The sequence below is a fragment of the Micromys minutus genome (assembly GCF_963924665.1).
Source record: "Micromys minutus genome assembly, chromosome: 5".
NCBI classification, from domain to species: Eukaryota; Metazoa; Chordata; class Mammalia; order Rodentia; family Muridae; genus Micromys; species Micromys minutus.
In genome coordinates, this window is record NC_137974.1 from 81,650,680 (window position 1) to 81,672,619 (window position 21,940).

The following is a 21,940-nucleotide window of genomic DNA, read 5'->3' on the forward strand; positions in this document are numbered from 1 at the left end:
GTTCCTTTAAAGGAGAATTAGCTAGACCAGCGGTTGTTACCTTGGAGTTTGTAAATTAAACAAGATTTGTCTAGATTCATTCTCACTGCCGAGGGGGCAGTGTGTATATGTGACAAGCCTTAGAGAACTGTAGATGGCCAGCTGCCTTTCCCCATTCTGTGTCTAGTTTTGGTCAGCAAAACCGATGAACCCAGCCATTCTGCGACAGAAGCCACCATTCTTTGTAGTATAGAAAGACCTGCCTGGGTTCCTTACAGGTTTTCTTTGTCTTGTTGATAGGTTAGTGGGTGTAGGCTTAGCTGTGAATATGATGGTGCTGCCTAGAGCTCTATGTGGGTGGTTTGTTGTTTTCCCCCTTCATTCTAGGTGCAGTGTGAACATGGAAATCATTCTTCTTAGCCTGGGTTAGATGGCTAGATTTTGGTGTGATAATACCATTTCTGCTTAGGAATTTAAGTAATTATCTTTCAGGGTCTTCATAGGATATTCAGTAAAAGCTTGTCTCTATAAACCAGTATAAACCAGCATTTGCTATTGAGGAGGAAATGTCTTTTGAGATTCTGTCTGCCTGTCTGTGTCTCTTCCCATCTGTGTGTGTGTGTGAGTGTTCGTGAGAGAGAGAAAGAAAGAAAATAGTGCCCCAAAAGCCAGAAGAGGGTATCAGAAGTGCATGATGCTGGTGGACTTAGTTTCCTTTATGCAGAATCCTGGTTCTGCTGTCCCACTACTTAGAATACTTGATTGTAGGCATGGAATGGTAGGTGGTCCCCTCTCTGACACGTGTGTTCTGTTTCTTGTCTCCTGGGAGAGTACCACTTTTAAAACAATTGTTCTGACTTGGCTAAACCCAGGAGGATTCAGACAAACTCTTACCATGTGTTTTGCTTTTATGGTTATGCAGATGGTCTCTGGGGAGGAAGGCTGTTGTTACTTAGGAGTGGCAGGCAGAGGAGAACAGCTGTAGTGTTCTGGGGCCTTCACCCAGACCTCTCCCAGAAGTTCCTTTGCCTCCCTGTCATCTGTCTGCTTACTATCAGTGTACCCAGGACTCTAGGGGAGAGGGGCTGGGGCTTGAGAACCCAGTGTCAAGTTAGCCCCGGCTAGACCAAAGTGAAATGAGCATGTGGCGGGCTGCCCTGGAGTCTGTCTTATGAGTCATAGTCGAGCAGGGTTTTTATTATTTAGTTTCTAATTATCTAAAGCAGAGCTCTTTTTCTTTAAATAATTGGTCTGCCGCTTTCAGAGTGAGTGGCTAAAGCAGTAGGTTTAATGTAGCAAAACCTCAGAAGTTTTATTTTGTTCGCCTCTTTGAATCGGATCGTGCCAGTCCTATAAAAGTTTATTTGTCCTGCCCAGCAAAGCCTCACACCTTCAACTCTCTTACATAGCTTTAAAAGTCACACTTGAAAGAACAACTGTTTTGATAAGATACACACGGGGTATGCTGTGTGTTGAGAGATACCCTGGTGAGCATTCAGGGCGTGGCAGAGGGCAGCATCCATGGCTACATGTATTAGTGATCTTTCCTTACCAGGTTTTGCAGTCTGTCAGGTATTACAGTCATCCTTCCTGGGTTTGGGGGAAGGAATGCCAGCAGTTTGTCTGTCATGCATGCATGGAGGTGAGCACACATCCGGTTAGGACTCAGACTGTCATTCACGTTGGCAGGAGAGTTAGCCTACCTGGCCGGTCAGAAAAGCTGCTTACACGGGCATTGGCTGCCCTGGCCTGTGCTGTCCTTGCTCCGCCCACTGCTGGGATTTTGTCTGCATTCACCGGTGTCTGTGTCTTGTTAAAGACTGTGTAGGAATACTTTATAAAGCCAAAGATAATTGTAGTTCATTTTCTTAGAATCAGTGCACATACTTCCTGTGTGCTATGTGCTGCAAAAAAATATTTTCATGCTAACCTAATTTATTATGTACCATTGTGGGTGGCCTCACCTGCTTGGAATGGGTCTTTCATCTTGGATGCAAAGAAACTGAGTATAAGGGATTGATTCATGTTAAATTTAAAGCAAAAGCATCTTTGTTGAATGCAATGGTAATGTTTAGCTGAGCAGTGCTGTGAAGGATACCGAACATGTGTTTATATGTTCATACATCCTCACAAACACACTGTCATAGGTGTGTGTGTGTGTGTGTGTGTGTGTGTGTGTGTGTGTGTGTGTGTGTGAAACAATTAAGAGAAAAGAGATCATGATTTTTGAAAGGAAACAAAGTTGGGGGTGAGGTTTGTGGGAGGATCTTAGGGAAGGATGAGAAGGAATAAAATGATGTAATTATATTTTAATTTAAAAATACAACTTAATTACATTGGTTGTTCATTAAATCTTGTAAAGTCAGAATTATAAAATTTTAAATTTCTAAATTTAAAATTAGAAAAGCGAATTTTACTTTATTAGATTCACAGTTATTTTACACTTTTATAATATTCTCTAGTTAGTTACCATTATCATTGGCAGTCGGATCACCAGTTAGCTGAGGACTAATCTTAATCCATTGTTGAGACTGTGGCTTTTAAAGTCCTGTGAAATGAGGGTTACCCGTGGGGCTGATGGCGGCTTACTGTCCTCCTTTAAAAGTCACTGAGGCCTTTAAGAGACTAGCCTCTTCCCTTACTCCAGTGACCTCTGGGTGGGAAGGTGGTGCTTCACAGCAGCCTAAGTGGTTTGCTCGTGGTGTGGCTGACCTTCTATGCAGGTCTTTTTTCCGTGTGGTTGCCCTGGGGTCTCCAGACCGCTGCTCCTCCTTTGAGTCTCCTGTTTTTATAGTCCAGACAGTCTCTCAAGGCAGGCATCATTGCCTGATGTCTATTTTTAGTTGTTTAGGTAGGAGCAGAAATCCCTTTATTTTTATTTGAAGATACTTTCAGAGCCCAGTCTGTGTCTGAGCATGCCCAGTGAGCAAGCTGAGTGAGCAACTGTGCACCTGAGGCCATGGGCTGTCCTTTGCCAGTCCTTACTTGGTCTGTTTGGGCAACACTGCTCAGTGTACAGGGTACGTCTCTTCTTTCTTGTAGTGTGTAGTGTGGGGAGCTCATGGAATTTGCCACAGGCATGGTCCTGTTGTGAAGGCAGGTGCAGAGCCTCTCTCTTCCTTTCTTCTCCTCAGGAATGACTTGCATGTGGAAATTGCCAAACTTAGCTCATGGTCCTGCATTGGTACTCACTGCAGACAAGAAGGAACAAGCCTGAGGCCTGTAGTGTTTCTGGTCCAGCCTGGCAAGGCTGTGTGGTTCTTCAGGTTTGACAGTGATCCAACAGCATCAGGAATGGGAGACAGGATGTCCACACACAGGGAGGCAGACCGTAAGAGCTGACAGAAATCTCTGTTTAATTCTTATGTATGACCGTGGTGAAAATTAGAAGATTAAAGAAGAAATTAACCTAGAGAGTTGTTCTCTGCCAGAATTTCCCCCTCTTCCTTGTTTCCTGTCTTCTGTGCATTATTTAACCCTGTTGATGGATACCCAACATGTGCACACTTTCATCATCTGTGACCACATTCTGTTGCCAAGGTCATACTACTTTGCTAACTTCTGGGATTTAGATTTTCAGATTCTTGGGCTTTATAAAAAACGTTAGTGTAGCTACTTTTTGTGTTTGAGGGTGTATATCATTGAAAACACACGTCTTAACCATTGGGACCTACCAGGATTTCTGGTTGACATGAAACTTTGGAATAACTTAGTAATTTGGGGACCTAGAAAAAAAAGTGTCTCACTGGCCTTGAAGAAGATCAGCATTTGCTGGTTGTTGCTGTGCCTCTGGAGGGGTTTATCTCAGGGACTTGCGCTTTGCTTCTGTGATGCACGGTCTCCTTCAGAGTCCTTCATGAGGGAGTGGTGTGTAGGAGGGAAGAAGGCTCTGCCCGGCCTGCTGCCCTGTTGTCACTGTAGATGCCCTCTCACGTCTGTCCTAGGCTTCCAGGTGAGCAGGACAGTCTGACTGAATGACTCAGCAGGGAAGGAAGACGGCTCTCTGAGGTCCGCCCTGGCTCTGACTAGATCTGCCATTAGGCAGAGAAGAGCTATGAGGTGTGTTCAGGGGAGCGCCTGTCTTTCTGTCACTTGTTTGGATGAGGATTGCAGTTTTTCCTGAAGCCCCGACTGATTCGGGAGAGGATGTTACTTTGAAGGCTGCCATTCTTGCGACCCAATCCCATAATCAATTTTATTTTAAAGTGCATCACCCTCTAGAATCTGTAAAACTACTTCCGTTTACCATTTCGTTGAACAGTGAATTGAAATTGTGTTAACTTTTTATGTTTGAATCAAAACCAAATTGAGCTTAACTGATCCCTGCGTACCTTTAAGGTGGCTTGTGCTGAGTATCGCATTCTTGGGTCTGGACTCCGCAAGGTGAGAAGCTTCGTTTTCTTCCGGTTTGCAGCCACAAGGAAGAGCTCAGTGGCGGTTGACTTAAGCTGTTCTGAAGAAGCAAGTATTTTCTCTCAGGAGCATGCTCAGTTGTAGATCTCAGGGCAGAAATCTGCAGGGCATTGGCCCACATCATCAGCTCCTTCCCCCAGCCTCACAGAGACCACCAGTTGTCCCCCACCCCATTTGTTCAGCGGTCACTGACAGAATTTTGTAAAGAAGTCAGGTTGCAAGATGTTAAAGTCAGAACATTTGTCAGTCTTCTTGGGTCCCAGGTATTGTCTCTGAGGTCTGTCTGTCTGTCTGTCAGACAGTACTATCATCAGTGGAATGAGAGAGAGAACTTGGACAATAAGGGATTAAAGTCACATTTTAAGGGAACCCAGAAAGGCTGGAGATGTTAGCTCAGTGGTAGAGAGCACTTGCCTGGGACACTCAAGGCCCTGCAAAACAGACAAACTAATGATGCACACCCTGTTTGGTGTGGTGTGCTCAGACATCGCAGAGGGCAGTTTATGTTTCACTTACATATACTGCATCTGATTCATTTACAGCCCATAGCTGCTTGTGCAAATTAATGCTATGCAGATGTCGGCTTCTCCCAGCCCCCAATCCTCTGATATAGCCAGGGAGCCAACTGAAAGCTTGCCCACTGTCAAAACCCAGCTCCAGTCAAAGAACTTGCCTATGTGAGTGGCTCCTGTTGGTCAGAGGCCAAAATGGTCATTGGCACCGGCTGCCTTAACTCACAAAGGTGGGGTCAGCAGCTGCCTCACCTCAGCATGGAAGGAACCTGAAGACAGCTCTTTTGTCCCATCCTTCAGATCCCTCCATTTGTGACTACCTTGGCTCCCCTAGAGTGGAGTATGAAGGACACACGGGATGGTATATAAGTTTCTTCTACGCTACCTTGTCAGTTCAGTGGTTGGGTTAAATTCCAGCCCTAAGTCTACTCACTGTTGTGACTTCTACTTAAGCGAGGTGTTTACTTTGGCGGTGGTATGTAGTGAGACTACCAGATTTATTTTTTAGAAAAAGATGTGTGTATTTCTCTTTATGGATATGGATGGGTGTTTTGCCTGCTTGATGTGTGCACACAGACCTGGTCCCCAGAAGCCTGAAGAGGGCATTGGATTGCTTGGAACTGGAGTTCTGGATGGCTGTAATCCTCCCTGCAGGGGCTGGGTATAGAACTAGGGTTCTCTGGCTAGTTCTTTAACTGCTCAGCCATCTCTCCAATCCCCAAACTTCAAACTTACAATCAAAAGGAACTTGGAAATCATTTATAACTGTATTCCAAAGACAATGTAAAATACTGAATACTAAGTCTTAGTCATAGATTCTGGTTGCAATTGGCTCAAATTGTAATTTAAAGCTTGTAAATTCTGTATTTCTGATACTTCTTCTCCAAGGCTAGGTCTGCACAATTAGAAAATGGCAGTAAGTGGTGCTCAGCGTCTTTTTGTTTTATTATGTGTGGAGTGGTCCTCTATTTTAGAATCATAAAAACAACTGGAGTAATGTGCAGAGCGCCTATTACATTACATCATCCTGCATCAGTGCTTTGGAACGGAGACCATGGTTTCCTCTCAGGACTTTTTCAGTTGAGTTTCTTTTTTTCTAAGAAAAATTTTAAAAAAGATTTATTTATTTATTCTATATAAGCACACTGTATCTGTCTTCAGACACACCAGAAGAGGGCATCAGATCCCATTACAGATGGTTGTGAGCCACCATGTGGTTGCTGGGAATTGACCTCTAGACCAGCAGCCAGTGCCCTCTTTACAGAAAGTTTGTGAGTCTGTGCAGCAGGTAAGAGAATAAAATGCCCATGCTGACGGGTGCAGTTTCTTCCCATGTGGACGGAGAGAGACAGAGACCGCAGCTTCTCAGCATTCACAAAATGAAGTTTCGTGCCTGTATGTCCCTCTCTTTCCTTCCTCTTCCTCCTCCCATCTTATCACAAGGGCTCTCCTCTCCCCCATTCCCTCACCTGCCGGTCTCACCTGAGGGGAACCTGTACACTGTCCCTAAAGTCATCTGTCCAGTACCTTGCAAAACTGTTCTTGTCTTAAATATATTCATAAATGTTCCCTAAGGAAGAAATGGCTTTTTAAAAAATGACGAATTGAACTAGTATCAGTCAAACTACCCTTTTATGTGTGGTGTTGTTTGACATAAGCAGATTGCCAGTCAGAGAAGCAGGTAGATGGCCCAAGGTCACGAGTATCGAAGGAACAGCCAGAACTCTTCCCCGTCAGTCCTGCTGATTATCATATGTGTTACCTCATTTCCCCCATGGTCGGTCGTACTCAGAAGGGTGAGCAGTGGATAAAGGGAGTGTGCATTCTGGCGCTTTCACTGGTGTGGTCCAGAGGAAATCAAGTCGGTCAAGAGCCACATGTTTTGCTATTTTTTCCCCCTAAGGATGAAGAGGAAGAAATCAAACTGGAGATAAATATGCTGAAGAAATACTCTCATCATAGAAATATTGCAACATACTACGGTGCTTTCATTAAGAAGAGCCCCCCAGGGCACGATGACCAGCTCTGGGTAGGTCGGCATTTGCAAGCCTTTGGAGCGTCCTGTCTGTGGTTGTGACTGTAAGGGAGCACAGAGGAGGGAAGAAACAAAATGGAAGGGACAGCAGCCTTATCCTGTGTCTGTACTGTAGCAAAGAGATCAGGAATATGCGGCCATCTTACAGGAAGCTCTTCACATAAAGCTGAATCAGTTTCTCTGTGTCACACTAAGGTGCTGCCAGTCTTTCGTTAGGAACATTAATAGTAGTTTGTTATGCATAGTAAGTATCATGGAAATTTCTTGAACTGACACATTTAACCTTTAAAAGAAAAAAACAGAGGAATATTTCTATCGAAAACAGTGGCTGAGAGCCTGTGCGAGGTCTGTGAGTTAAGCCGGAGGTGTTGAATTCATAAGGCAAGAAGGTAACTTTTTCTGTTGGATTCAAGGTTAACGTAGGAAGCGTTAGCAGCTTGGTTTGGTGCTGACATGGAAGAGGGGCCTGCGATAGGTAGACCCAGAAGCAAACCTGCTACACAGTCATAGCTACAGATTAGTGACAAAGATGTCTGCCAGAGCTCATCTATAGGACAGGAGAAAACTTTCCTGTCTATACATCTGACAGGATTAATATTAAAAAATAAAAATAAAAAACAAAAAAAACAAACCCAAACAGCTCAATCATAATTGGGGCACCGAACAGGCTGTCCTCAGATGAAGGGCACATCACTAACTAATGCCTGTGACCATGGGTAGCCTCCTTAGCTACAGAGGAGAAGCAGGCACAAATGCCCTCGAGGACATGAGGACAGAGTTTGCAAATGTGAAATGTAAATGATTCAGCCCTTAAAAAAAACAAAAATGTTATTGTTCTGTTTTACATTTTCGGCTTCTAGGATTCCTTAATGATACATAAAATTACACAGATTGTCCAGGAAGGAAGGAAGGAAGGAAGGAAGGAAGGAAGGAAGGAGGGAAGGAGGGAAAGTGGAATGTTCTTGAGGAACAAGACCTGTAGCAGTCTTTTTCCTTCACGTGTGTGTGTGTGTGTGTGTGTGTGTGTGTGTGTGTGTGTGTGTGACATGTGTACTGTCAAATAGACACAGATGAAAGTGTGTTGGGTACAGCCTTGGCACACACAGACTGTGTTAGTTTGGTTCCTGTTTCTGTGTTAAAACACTGACAAAAGCAGCTGAGAGGAGAAGGTGTTTATTCTGGCTTACATGACAGAGTCCCTCAGATGGGAGTCATGGCCACCAGGAGTGTGAGGCCGGCTTCTCACATAGCGTCAGCAGTCCTGGAGCAGAGCACACAGGAAGTGGAGCCTGCCAGCGTCTGCCATCAGTGACGTACAGAGTCGGGAGACACAGGGACCTCAGAGGGAAGGACAGGAAGATAGAAGAAGCGAGATAGTTATTTCTATTTTTATGGCTTACCTCCAGTTATAACTGAAGTTTTGGAATTTGGGACAGTTCATTTTACTTTCTAGCAAGTTCACAGGTGTTGTTATCATGTTTGTGTTATAGACACGCACCTTCAAAACTATGTAGGGTTAAAAGTACCATTTCTCTTTTGATTAGACTCAGTAAGAAATAGCACAAAATGATTTTAAGGTCACAGTGTATAAAAACAGCACATCTTCAGGAAGAACTTTTGGAATGTGTATTTCTAATAATCTGTAAGTGATGACCACCAAAGTGATTTTCCTTAGAGGGAGGGAAGAAACACACCAGAATTGCCACCCAGGCATGTGCCACAGTAGGGGACAAGACCTCAGCGAATGTACTTTTATAAAGCAAACTGTTGTTACTTGGATGCTTCCAACATGATCTTGCATGTGCCCAGTGTCTTTTAGGTAACATGGTTTTGTGATGTAGCTTGGATGTGTGCTCAGTCCTGGGATGTGGTTGTTACAACATGTCTTGTCTGCCTTGTAGCTTGTTATGGAGTTTTGTGGGGCCGGGTCCATCACGGACCTTGTGAAGAACACCAAAGGGAACACCCTCAAAGAAGACTGGATTGCTTACATCTCCAGGGAAATCCTCAGGGTAAGGAAAGCAGGAGCCACCTGCTAGGCTCTGATCTTAAGCTTCCATTTGGAGTGGAGTCCTCAGCTTGTCTTTGTGTCTGCTCTCTCTGTATGGGTGACTGTCTCTTTTGATAACCCAGCCTTTTTGTCATGGTTTGTCACTTTCAACTCTGAAGACCCAAGATGTTGGCCTGCATGGTTTGGACAATTGAAACAAATTTGAAACAAATTGTGTGTATAGACTATACAGTCTCCCTTTGTTGTTACTTCCCAAGGAAATGGTTACAGCAGCCCTCCTTTTCCTAGAGCTATGAACAGGACCTGTTGCAGCTCATGTGCAGACACTGCATCACTGTAGCATGAAGGACTTGAGCATGCTCACATCATGCTTCATGTGGAAGAGGTTGGCATGCCCCTGTAGCCGGTCTCCAGTCCCCCAGGGCAGCTGAGGCTCTCTGAGTCCATAGCTGTTAGACTGTACCCAGCAGCACCTCCTGTGAGCCTGCACGGCTGTATCTGGGATAGCTCTGCAAAGGCGCCTGAGCAGCGCTCACAGTTCTGAGTGCTGGTTTCCAGACCTTCGGTGGCTTTGGCTTTAGCTGTTAGAATCTCTTGGAATATTTATGAGGCAGAGTCCTAATGCTTAGTGGATTTTTTTTTTAACAGCCAATTGCAGAGCTGGCTAACGAGCTCAGAGCAAGCTTCTAAACTGCCGAGTTTTTAGCCACTAAATGCATTCTTTCAGTGTGAAGGCTCCTGACAGCACAGGAGGTTTTCAGAGCCTCATATTTGGAAGTTGTGTGTGAGTTGCTAAGGGACTTCTTTCTTCCACTGCTACAGCTGTTCTGTCCCTTTTTCCTAAGCGGCATACTTAAACTGACCGCCGGATGACTTACCCTTCCATATTTTAGAAATAAAGACTCTGTCTGGACTCAAACTGAAGTTTTAGTTTTTATTTGCCTACCAATCAAAGTCTGGTAATGAGTTAGTCTCTCTCTCTCTTCTTTTTTAATTGTAACTAGATTTACTTTTTATATTTAAGATTCATGGAAGGCTGCAAGTTTTAAAAACTGTCAACCAGAATCCCTAGAGAAATGTTTTTAATGTCTTTTTGCTTATGATATTTTATGGAGCCTCCAAGAAGGGTTCCTTCAAAAGACGGGTGTGAGGTAGGGAGTCTGATGGTTGGAGAACGCATAATCCCTCACACATGTCCTCATTAAGTATCAGGTACCTGCCTTTTATAGATCTCACTGAGTTAAGCCTGTAAGGGAGAAGCTACTGTTCTAAGGGCTCAGTGATGACAGGCAGGGTTCAGCAGCTAAGACAGGCTGGATCCTAGAGCTGGCCGGGCACGGGTTTGAGGAGCTTGGCTGATGGCTACTGTGTGTTTGAAAGGAGACATACTTTTCTTAGGTAGTTAGCTTTAGACTGTGAACTTTTGCTTTGGCTTCTTGTGTGCCTCAGTTTCAGGGACAGAGCACCACTCCAGCCACATACAAGAATTCTGTGCTTTTAGTATAATTTTCTAGATATAGGATGTATCTCAGATCTCAAAGATGATTGCCTGTCTCTGTAAACCTGGGAGAGCAGGTTGCCTGTCAGTCAAGCATGACGTGTTTAATTTCGGATTTTGTCACTACTGAGATCAGGAACATTGAAGAGAAGCCTAAGTTGTTCATTACTCTAGTCAGAGTGGTGGCAAATGGTGCTTTTCTGAAATGCTGATTGTTTCCGTCTTAGTGAGCATCTTTAATAAGAACCTTCACCCACGAGCTGTCTGCAGTAAAAATTTTCTGTGGCAGAGTTTTAGTTTTCAACAAAGAAAACACCCAGTTCTGTGCTGCTGGTGTTTTAGGAGTTGCTATGTGTTGGTGTTGATGGAAGAAGCAAGTGGACCCTGTGAGGCTTTTAGGTCCCTGGACATTGCTGGAGGTGGCTGGTTTCTATACAAAAACTCCTTTACAGTCCTCCAGTAAAGGGTCCTATATACAGACCACCACTGCCTCAATTACTCTTTTGGGCTAGCCTACTGAACAGGGAGGGGCACAAGGCTCACCAGCAGAGCTGCTGTCCTTCCTGCCTGTCTCCTCCTGCACGTTCTGAGCCACCTTTCTCCTTGTGGTAGAAAGCACTGTTTAGTACCGAAGATGTGAACTCAGGACTTTATATCACTAGTGTTGTGCAGTTTGACAACTCTTTTGTCCCATGAAGTCAAGGAAGATAAGCTAGGAAGAAAACCCTTTCCAGTTGATTTAGGATAGGCTGCTCCTGAGTTGATGTGAACTTGGCATCTATACCCAGAAGGAATAATTACGGCCTTAGTGCAGGGGCGAATCCCAAGGAACTTACTACACATATGGGAAATATATTCATTTTTGCTCTTTTGTCTGAGCTAAAGTAGTTGTGTTACAAACTATTCCCCGGGTAGAAGCAGCAATCCTTTCATGGTATGGACTGAGAAACAGGGAACATTTCACACACTTAACGCTGGAAGGATTCAGATTGCACATAAGCCAAAACTGTCTGAAGAGACAGGGCTGCTCATGTTTGTCAAAAGATGCCAGAGGGTAAAGAGAAAAGTCATGCAAGTTAGAACACAGAAGTGAACTGAAGCAGTAGAGATAGAGACTGTAAACCAAGTGTCTCTGGTTGACTCTTTCAGCATCTGATGTTACAGCATGCTGAGGAGGAGAGCGCTTCCTAGTCGGAGTGCCGCACTGCCGTCTGCGAGGGCTTTTCCCCACCGCAGTTTTATGGTGTAGCGCAGCACCCGGTGTGATGGATAATAGATAGGTATCACATAATCTGTCTTCTGTTTCACTGACAGATTAGTAGGTGAATTTAGAACCCACTGTGCTTGAAAAAGAAGTGATTGAGAACTGTTGTCCCTAACTCATAGATGTTTGGCTTGATGGCATAGGCCTGTGAGCCCAGCGCTCTGGCACCCGAGGCTTTCAAGTTTAAAGCCAGGCTGGGCTACATGGTAAAGACTCCACCACCGCATCCCCCACCCCTTATTATTATTTTTTTAATAGGAAAATCAAACCCCTTACAAGTAATCTTCCTTTTTAGTGTTGGGGGAGGTGCTTCAGAATAAATGGGTTGCTATGTCTTAAGAAGATGTGTTGTGGAGTGTAGCTTCTCTGGTCCGGAGGAGAGAGGTGAATGAGTTGTACAGCATTGCTGGTGAGTTGTCCAGTGGTGCATTGCTTCATTTACATCGCAGATGGATATGGGATGTGTGTTTTCCCACCTCGTGGGAGATGCTGCTGGATACAGGGCATCCAGTGTGCATGTGACAGGAGTGCTTGTTCGCCTAAGGAAGAAATTCATTTTATTCCTACACAAGGCTGTTCTGGTGACAGAATTACTTTACGCTTGAACAGAAGTGAGATATATCAGCACTTAACAGTTTGTCCCTCCATAGTGGGAAGACAAGCCTGCATTTTTAACAGCCAGGTTTTAAGGCCCTAATTCTTTGCTGTTCCCCCAGGATGAGTCTAGCTCAAGTAAGTTCACAGGGTTACCTGCTGAAAGACAGACGTGTGGTTTGAGAAAGGAGCTGCCTTGAGGACAAGTAGCACAAATTATGGCAGAAAACTTACCGTTGGCAATCTAAAGCCTGTGTCATAGGTGCAGCTTAAAGTGGTTGGTTGTGCTCATCCCAGAGGGAAAGCCCAGCTCACTGCTTTCCATGTGTGTGGCAAGGCGGATGGGACGGCGCCTTCCTGGGAATGTGTCAAGGGTAAATGTCACGTTCTAAATGCGGACTTACAGAAACTTGGCCCACGCGTGCACCTTATTATAAAAGGGTGCTCCTAACTGTCTGTCTACAGGGACAGAGAACAGACACTCAGACCTGCTTTCCTTTTCAGGGACTGGCACACCTCCACATCCACCACGTTATCCACCGAGATATCAAGGGCCAGAATGTGCTGCTGACAGAGAACGCAGAGGTGAAACTTGGTACGTGACCGTGACCGGCGTGGGTGTGCGTGACTGGTGAACCGTCCCGGTACCAGTGTGCAGGCACCTTGCCTGCTCCTTTAACATTTAGCTAAGAGTTCATCCAGTTAACACTGTTTGCTTTTCTTCTTCCCTGAAGGATAAGGGGACAGACAGGCTTACTGCTTAGCCAGCCCCAGCCTCCCCTGTTCCAGGCTTCTGTAGTGTACTCTGTCCAGATATAGCAGCCGAATGGAGTTTTAAAGGTTTTTGTTTTAACTTGGTGGGGGTGGGGGCGGTGGTGGTGATGAGGCCCAAACCCAGGAACTTGTGACTGAAACACACTTTCTGCCCTACACTAACTTAAAAGTCAGGCTTTCTTGTGTAAGCACAGTGGTCCCTGGCACAGCACATTACTAGGACATTGGGAGGTGAGTTGGAAGCCAGCCTGGGGTATGAAGTTGGGGGACGGGAGAGAAGAAGGAAGGGGGGAAGAGTGAGAGAGGGGAGGGAGAGCAAGAGAGATAAGAGTGGAGAAGAGGGAGAGAGAGACAGGTAACAGAGACAAAGACAAGCACAAAGAGACAGGCACACAGAGACAGACACACAGAGAGACAGGCACACAGAGAGACAGGCACCGTCAATGAGTTACTCTGCTATTACAAGAAGATTCAAACTTCCTGCCTTGGCTTATAAGAAGTGTGGGATCTGACCCCTGCTACTTTACCACACCATCATCTCATTTCTTCTAACCTATGTCCCATGTTACAATATGGGAATTGTATGAAATTATTTTTTAGTAGTAGAATAAAGAATAAAGTCATAGAAAGTAAGCCAGGCTGTTGTCAGATACACTGTGGGAGCAGCACTCACTGCTGACACAGTGTCGTTTCCTGTTTCTTCTTAGACCTTGCCCCAGGACCTTTGCATATACTGTTCTCCATTGAGAATTCATGTCCTCATTCTCAAGTTACAGTTTTTCTAGCTTTTAGGGTCTCTCTCTCTCTCTCTCACTCCCTCCCTCCCTCCCTCCCTCTCCCCCTCCCTCCCTCCCTCCCTCTCCCTCCCTTTCTCCCCCCCCCCCCCATTCTCTCTGGTCCTCTAATTTGCCTTTGGCCCCTGCCTCCCTTCTGTAGTGCTGGTGATAATTTATAAGATTTATAATTCTATTGTTATGGCATTTCTCAAATAGAATAGTCCTCTTTAACAGAATATTCTGGGAGCACAGCCACCAGGATTGCTTTAGTCCCTGGAGTATTTTCATATGGTGCCTGGACATCGTCTTCAGTGTTGGTTTGGGTATTCAGAGGATGTCTTCATGGGTGGCATTTCTTGCAGATGGCTTTCTAATGACTTAGGAAAGTTCCCTGTCTCCCCAAGCTACCCTTGAACTTGCCCCCGTTTTATTTTTATGCTCTTACACTCTAAAGACAATCAGCATTAACTTCTCCTAGTCAAGGATCATGTTACATTTTTCCTTCCGACACTGCAGTCTGCTTGTCTTTTCTTCCAAAAGCCTGAGTTGTAGAAGCTGCTTCTTAATGTCCAAATTACTGTTTCCTTCCCCGGTGCCTCTGCCTGGTTTTCTGCAGGAGGAGACGAGGAAAGTCTCCTTGGGGCTAAACCGGGACAATCATGCTGTCCTTGCTCTGGTGTTTCTGTGCCCTGACCTCTTCCACGAGACACATGCCCTCAGTCTTTCCTGGCCCAGGTGCTGGAAAGCTTAATCGGGCTTTTTGTCCTGATTTTGCCTTCTGTGTGTTGAGGGACACTTGACAAGTAAGCCAACTGTTTCGTGAGCTTTGTTCTGTACGTAGAGGTGGAATGTGTGACCCCTACCAATTGTCTAGCATTTTGTAGACCCCTCTCTGTGAGCTGCGTGCCCTCCTCCTGGGTTCATGACAGCCTGTGGGCTGTGATGATGGCGGCAAATGCTGAGGGCAAACACCTATGGCTTTCTGTCGACCCTGCCGGCCATCCATCTTCTTCTAGCCAGCCATCGTCCTTAAATTCTCCCAAAGTAGAAGTCACTCTCTGAAAGGTCAACTCACATCCCAGCTCTTCTGGAGAATGTTTAGTGTGTGTGTGTGTGTGTGTGTGTGTGTGTCCAGAACACATAAATGGCAGTCAGAGAACAACTCTGACGTCAGATCTTTGCCTCCAACTTCATGTACACTCCAGGGACTGACCTCAGGTCCTCACAGGTTGTACAGTAGGTTCCTCTAAGTTCCTTCATCTACTGAGTGGTCTCGCTGCCCACTCGGCATTTGTGAGTCTCTAATAGTGCAGTGTGCTGGTCCCTCAGCAGTCCAGACTGGCCTCCTGGATCTTCCTGACTGGCCCAGCCTCTTCTGCTGCAGTTCTGACATTGCCACTTTGAGGGTGGGGGGCAGAGATGGGAAACCATCTTTTCCAGTGCCGCCTCCAAGAATGGCTTGCAGCTGACAACGCCACGCTGCTTGAGTTGTACTGTGGCAGCTCATCGTAGGCTTTACTCTTCTTTGTTAACCGTGCTCCACTTTTTCTTGCTATTTGTTCTGTAGTTGATTTTGGTGTAAGCGCTCAGTTGGACAGGACGGTTGGACGGAGAAATACGTTCATAGGGACACCCTACTGGATGGCTCCAGAGGTCATCGCCTGCGATGAGAACCCAGATGCCACTTACGACTACAGAGTAAGATGCCCCCGCCATTACAGCCACCACTGGGCATTTTTGTGTAAAGAGTTTCATAACTTCTCTTAGTTGGATAAATAAATTGAAGTGATTATAGAGTGACCCCTAGGGACTTGAAATCATAGTGCACTTTTTTTTATCCTGGCATAAACTTATATTTAATTATCTGAATCAGTTTGACTGTGCTGCTATTTTATTATCAATAAAGACAAAACTTTTGCTTTAATGGTGGTTGTACCTGTTAGTTGTGTTAAAATTGAGTTAATATTTTAACTGTTCCTCGTGTATTTCAGTAATTGTTACCATTATCCAATTAATGAGGATTAATTTAAACCATTGTTATACTGGGATTTTTAAAATTTGAATAATTTAAATATGCATTGTAGACTCTGATTCTTCTACTCCTTAATACATACATAAAAATGGAAACTCTTTTCAACATTATCAAAATAATATCATACTTAAGTAAATAAAAGTGATCTCTAAGGCTGGAAAGGAAATAGCTTCCTAGCAAGATTTGTTTTTGTTTGTGTTCTTACCTAAAGAATGCTTTTATTTAACTTGTATGCCTGTCTAGAAATATAACTGAACATTCTCTTTTTTCTTTGCAGAGCGACCTCTGGTCTTGTGGCATCACGGCCATCGAGATGGCAGAAGGAGCCCCCCGTGAGTAGCTTCCTCCTTTTGGAGCTCATTTGTTCTGTATAAACTGCTTTCTTGTAAGAACTCAAGGACACTGGGCAGAACCCGTCATGGTGGCTGCGGATGTACAGGGAATTCTTGTAACCAATATTCCTTTGGAGCTTTCTAGGTCTGTCTTAGTTAGGGTTTGACTGCTGTGGACGGACACCATGACCAAGGCAACTCTTATAAGGACAACATTTCATTGGGGCTGGCTTATAGGTTCAGAGGTTCAGTCCATTATCATCAAGGCAGGAGCATGGCAGCATCCAGGCAGGCATGGTGCAGGAGGAGCTGAGAGTTCTACATCTTCATCTGAAGGCTGCTAGCAGAATGCTGGCTTTGAGATAGTTAGGATGAGGGTCTTAAAGCCCACGCCTCCAGTGACACACCCACTCTAACAAGGCCACACCTCCCCCAGCAAGGCCACACCTTGTCCAATAAGGCCACATCTCCGAATAGTGCCACTCCCTGGGCAAAGCATATTCAAACTATGACAAGGTCTCTAGCCTATTCTAGAAAATTTGATGTAGCATCTGAAATTAATAAGACCTATTTTTTTTCCTTGCATTTAAATAATATTGGTTGAAACAGGTCCCCAGCTTTTGAAACTTTCTTATTTAGAATTTACAAATTGAGACATTACCTTTTATCAATGGAATTTTCAGTAAAGATTTGAGTTTGCTTTTCCTTGGGTTAATTCAGTAAATTGATCAAGAGTAAAGTTGATCTTTGATTAGGGTTGTAATAGAAATGTAGAAAAAGTAAGGAAGGAAACATGTTTAGCCTTCTCCTGGCCTGCTAGGCAACGCGTGTCCAATGTCCACACACTGCAGGCTGCCTCAGACATGGCTGTGAATAAATACCTGCTGAACGGATGGCGGCACTGACAGGAATCAAGGGGTGTCCCTGAGAGTGCCATGTCCCTCGTGGGGCGTACTGCTGGGTCATTTGTCTCAGTTTCCCTTTATGCTGGGATACTGGTGTCTGCCAGTCTGGTCCCCATTCCCAGCTGCCTTCTAAGTCTCCCCCTATCATGTGCTTCTTCTGCTGGGATGCACCAGTGTCTGCTGAGCTCACCTTTCTTGGAGTGAGTTATGTAAACAGACAGTAATTGCATAGAGGTCAGCACCTCCATCCATGCTCAGCCTCCCCCCACTTCTGACGCAAGCTGGGGTAGCACTCAGCCCCCACCCCAAGCTGGAGTAGCAGACAGCAGTGCCCGGGCACTCTGAGTGTGCACCAAGTTTAGGTGTTGGTTCCTGTGTGAGGCTCTGAATGTGCGTGCTGCTTTTAAGCATTGGTTTCGTTTGTGTTTAGGCATTGCTACCATTTGAAACACTGAAGGCCTTTACCGAGCTGTTCTGTTCCTTAGACACCTTATAAAAAAGGCCATTTTCATTATAATTTCAAAGGTGACTTAAAAAGTTAATTTTTAAAAAAAATTTGAATTACTATTTATCTTTGGTGTGTGAAAACTTTACGGTGTTGATTTGAAGTTGGGTACTTTTGGTCTTCTTACAGTTTACTCTTTTTAAATGGTAAATTCAAGGTATGGCCTAGGGTTTGTAACTAGATTTCTCAGCTGCTTGACATTCATGGAAATGATTTGTGAGTGAAGTCATTTGTATGTGAACCCCAGAGGTTCAGGGAGAGTAAATTTTTGCCTCACTGACACAGCCATCTTCTTTCCCAGCTCTCTGTGACATGCATCCAATGAGAGCCCTGTTTCTCATCCCCAGAAACCCTCCTCCCAGGCTGAAGTCAAAAAAATGGTAAGCCGTGTACGGATTGTCTTCCTAAACAGTCTGAGGCACGCGGATTGCTTTCTGTTCTCGGTACACTTATTTAAACACTAATAACAAGCAAGTTCTGAAGGCCGCACAATATGAAGAAAAGTTTGTTTTCATGTTTAAGGTTTAAACATCTTTTAAGTCTTCCTACTAAGATGGCAAAGATGTGTTGAAAGGTCCTCTGATAGCCGACTTAACATTAAGGAAGGGTGTCTAGGGCCATGGTGCGTGTTTGCAGGCCCCATGACTTATAATTATGACTACAACAGGAGGACCGTTTGAACTTAGGAGTTAAAAGCATTCTGGGTAATAGAGCAAGATGCTCTCTGGGGTTAGGGTGGGTTGCAAATATGGTAATGATGTTTTATAAAATGTACCAACCAATGGTAGGGCTTGTATGTAAGCGTCTTCACCCACTGGGCTGGGAATGGGAAAAGGACAAAGTTCTAAAGTATCTGTGGCACAAATGAGGGTGATGAGTCCCCTACTCCCACCATGCACACACAAAGTAAAACCTGTCATTTCTGCCTTTGTCCATTAAACTCTTAAGACCTGGTGAATCGAGCCAGTGTAAGGCCGGTTGAAGTGTTAATACATGTCCTGCATTTGCTCACTGAGGCCGGCTCTTTGCTCGTCTCTGGGTTTTTTTTTTGATACTTGTGGTCGTCTGTGTGCCTCCCTGACCCCCACATTAGTGAAGCCTTTTCTCTGTCCTTGTACCTCTTGCCTGCTTTCTGATGGAGTGGTTAATGAGTATGTTAGACTTAAGTTCTGTTCCTTTAAACCTGGTGCAGTACATTGTTAGTGTGCGCTGGGGGTGTGATCACAGTGACACTGCTGACTGATGAGATACATGTTTAGTGTGCACTACAGGTGTAAACACAGTGATACAGTGGTTTTCAGGCTCACCACTGGTAATTTTGAGCTTTACTTTTGTGATGGAAGTTTGATGGTATGTTTCACTTCCAGGTCAAAGAAATTCTTCAGCTTTATAGAAGGCTGCCTCGTGAAGAATTACATGCAGCGGCCCTCTACAGAGCAGCTTTTAAAACACCCTTTCATAAGGGATCAGCCCAATGAAAGGCAAGTTCGAATCCAGCTTAAGGATCACATAGACCGGACCAGGAAGAAGAGAGGCGAGAAAGGTATGGAGGCTCCTTTACGCTCTTATGTTCGCCTTTCTGACACTAAGTATAGGCTGCGGCTGCCGAGCTCCGCACCCTTCCTGAGCTCCGCACCCTTCCTGCGCATTCTTCTTACCCTCTGTGCTCTTCCATCCAAATACCCTCTCTCCTCTTCCTGTCGTGTGGTCCTGAGCCTTCCTGCACTTACCCAGCAAAAGCAAGACTGATGTAAGCTAATGCTCCTCAGTAGCCCGCCTCCCCTCTTTATGTCATAAACCCACATGCTGACTGACACAGAGACACTGGTAAACAGTGTGAAACGTGCTTTGTAGAACACGCAGTATTTGACTTTCTGAGTCTGGGTCCCGGCGCTTGTTTTAGTATTTACCAGGCCCATTCATTTCCCTGAAGGTATATTTCACAAGAGCACCTTGTTTTCTTTCGGTCATTCTGACTCTGGGAATGCTTGCCTACACAGAGGATCTGAGCTCTCCTGTCTCTCTCGGCCTTGTCTTTCAGATGAGACAGAATATGAATACAGCGGGAGCGAGGAGGAGGAGGAGGAAGTGCCTGAGCAGGAGGGAGAGCCAAGGTACCGACACCAGCCAGGCCAGGCTTCACCGATGCCCGTACTCTGTGAGGAGCCGCAGACAGCACTGGCTTACTTCCTGTCTGCTGCTTTTCTCACCTCACGACAGATCTCTGTGAACAGTTTCCCACCCCAAACTCTTGCCTAGTTTCTGGTTTTGTTTTTAACCCAGTTTTATGGTTGAGGCTGAGGAAATAATGCTCCTGACATTTATGGCCGCAGACGGCACAAACAGTACAGTCTGCTGCCTGACAGAAGTCAGTCCCACACGCAGAGGAGTGTGCAGCTCAGAGGCCAGCAGGCCCTCTGCTAAGAAACCTCCCCACAGCCTTATTTTCCCTATGCGCAAATGTGGCTGCCAGCCTTTGCCCTTTTTCTTCACGTATCTTCTACCCGGTTTATCTCAGTGAAGCCAGGCAGACGCTAAGATGAGTGGGTTTACTTTCTCATATTTTTACTTTAGTAATGGGTTTGCCTGCCACCATTGGTCGAGTACCAAACAAAACCAAGATGAAGGTGCTGAGACCCATGGGAGCCCTGAATTGCAAATAGAAGTTCAAAGAGGGTCGCAGGGGTTTAAGGAGGTGTTTCTTGCCATTCTGTGTGATGCAGGCTTGGGGAACAGCCCCCAAAGCAGAACAGTGATAACTAAGTTTTCTGTGCAAAGCCCGTTCACAAGGCTCCTGTGCGGCCTGCTGCTGTCTCTGATGATAAAAAACAGTGTCGGGGAACGGAGCAGGCTCGGTGGAGGCCAGATGAAAATGAAGGGATGCTGAGACCAGTGGGTGCAGAGGGGAAAGGAAAGGAGAGGAGAGTCCCGAGCAGGATGCCTCCCTACTAGGACCAAATCTTCAGAAATTATTAAGTGACAGGATGATTCGGAGCGGTAGGCAAAATCATCCTGGTAGACATGTTGATTGAACTCCTGCTGCTCAAAGTCAGTAGTCCCCTCGAAGGGAACTGGGTGTATGTCCATTGGGTCGCACCCTCTGAGGCCTGGGTGATGCGTGGAGCCCTGACAGACTTGTCTCCTGCAGTTCCATCGTCAATGTGCCTGGAGAGTCCACTCTGCGACGTGATTTCCTGAGACTGCAGCAGGAGAACAAGGAGCGGTCAGAGGCTCTGCGGAGACAGCAGCTCCTGCAGGAGCAACAGCTCCGGGAGCAGGAGGAGTACAAGAGGCAGCTGCTGGCTGAGAGGCAGAAGCGGATTGAGCAGCAGAAAGAGCAAAGGAGGCGGCTGGAAGAGGTAGAAAGGGGAAGGGCTGCGACGTCTTTTCTCGCCCCCACCCTTGCTCACATCAGAAGCCCAGCTAGCTTGTTGAGGAAATGGGAGCTCCTAAGCTGTGAGGAAGTCTGTCCCTACCCTGCTGCAGCAGCCCAGAGAACTGCTGTAGGGGTGTGTGGATGTGCACTAGCAGGCTTCACTTTCCTGAGGATCTGCCTGACACTTGTGTGCACAATGTGAGGGGCGGGACTGCCCAACACAGGTCTCCATTATGCTTAAATTGACTTGCATAGACTTGACCTAATTTCTTTGCCATTCTTGGCTTCTGTGACCCAGTTTTATATTTTTCTGAAACTTGAGACTTTTGCCGTGAACTGGGGTGGGTGCGGTGGCTCAGTGCAGTGGCACCGTGGATCAAGATGCTTGTACCAGCACAGGAACTTGAGTTTGATCCCCGGCCCCAGGGAGTGTAGATAGAGAAGCAACTCCAGCAAGTTATCTTTTATTTATTTATTTATCATATAAGTACACTGTAGCTACTGTAGCTGTCTTCAGACACACCAGAAGAGGGCATCAGATCCCATTACAGATGGTCGTGAGCCAACATCTGGTTACTGGGATTTGAACTCAGGACCTCTGAAAGAGCAGTCAGTGCTCTTAACCACTGAGCCATCTCTCCAGCCCACAGGTTGTCTTTCTTTCTTACCCTGCCATGTGTGCATGCACCCCCCACACATACATGTTTTTAAAGAGTGAGATTCAGAAAGCAGGATAGTTAGTAAGATTACTTGCATTTTATGGTAGATACAGTTTTCACCATTTTCATGAAAGGCGTTAATACTGTAAACACTAGTAATGTAACTATTTATAGGTTATTTTTAATTCACACAGATGTACTATTTCCCCGTAATTCACTTGAGAATTGAAACTTTTAATTTTCTTTTCTTGCCTGCCTATTACTTTATATGCCAC

General features: G+C 45.4%; 1 protein-coding gene across 8 annotated transcripts in view; it reads left to right on the plus strand.

The window, feature by feature from the left end:
• Positions 1 to 6,811: 6,811 nt before the first annotated feature.
• MAP4K4 (mitogen-activated protein kinase kinase kinase kinase 4) overlaps positions 6,812 to 21,940 on the plus strand; it is a 48,117-nt gene continuing 32,988 nt past the window's right edge. For all 8 annotated transcript variants that reach the window (XM_080916793.1, XM_080916798.1, XM_080916795.1 and 5 more), the window contains exons 1-9: positions 6,812 to 6,933; positions 8,841 to 8,951; positions 12,811 to 12,901; positions 15,424 to 15,554; positions 16,166 to 16,220; positions 17,932 to 18,010; positions 18,998 to 19,173; positions 19,672 to 19,744; positions 20,779 to 20,989. In XM_080916793.1, coding sequence (XP_080772919.1) covers positions 6,841 to 6,933; positions 8,841 to 8,951; positions 12,811 to 12,901; positions 15,424 to 15,554; positions 16,166 to 16,220; positions 17,932 to 18,010; positions 18,998 to 19,173; positions 19,672 to 19,744; positions 20,779 to 20,989 — 1,020 coding nt within the window. In that variant the 5' untranslated portion in view covers positions 6,812 to 6,840. The remainder of the gene's footprint in view (positions 6,934 to 8,840; positions 8,952 to 12,810; positions 12,902 to 15,423; positions 15,555 to 16,165; positions 16,221 to 17,931; positions 18,011 to 18,997; positions 19,174 to 19,671; positions 19,745 to 20,778; positions 20,990 to 21,940) is intronic.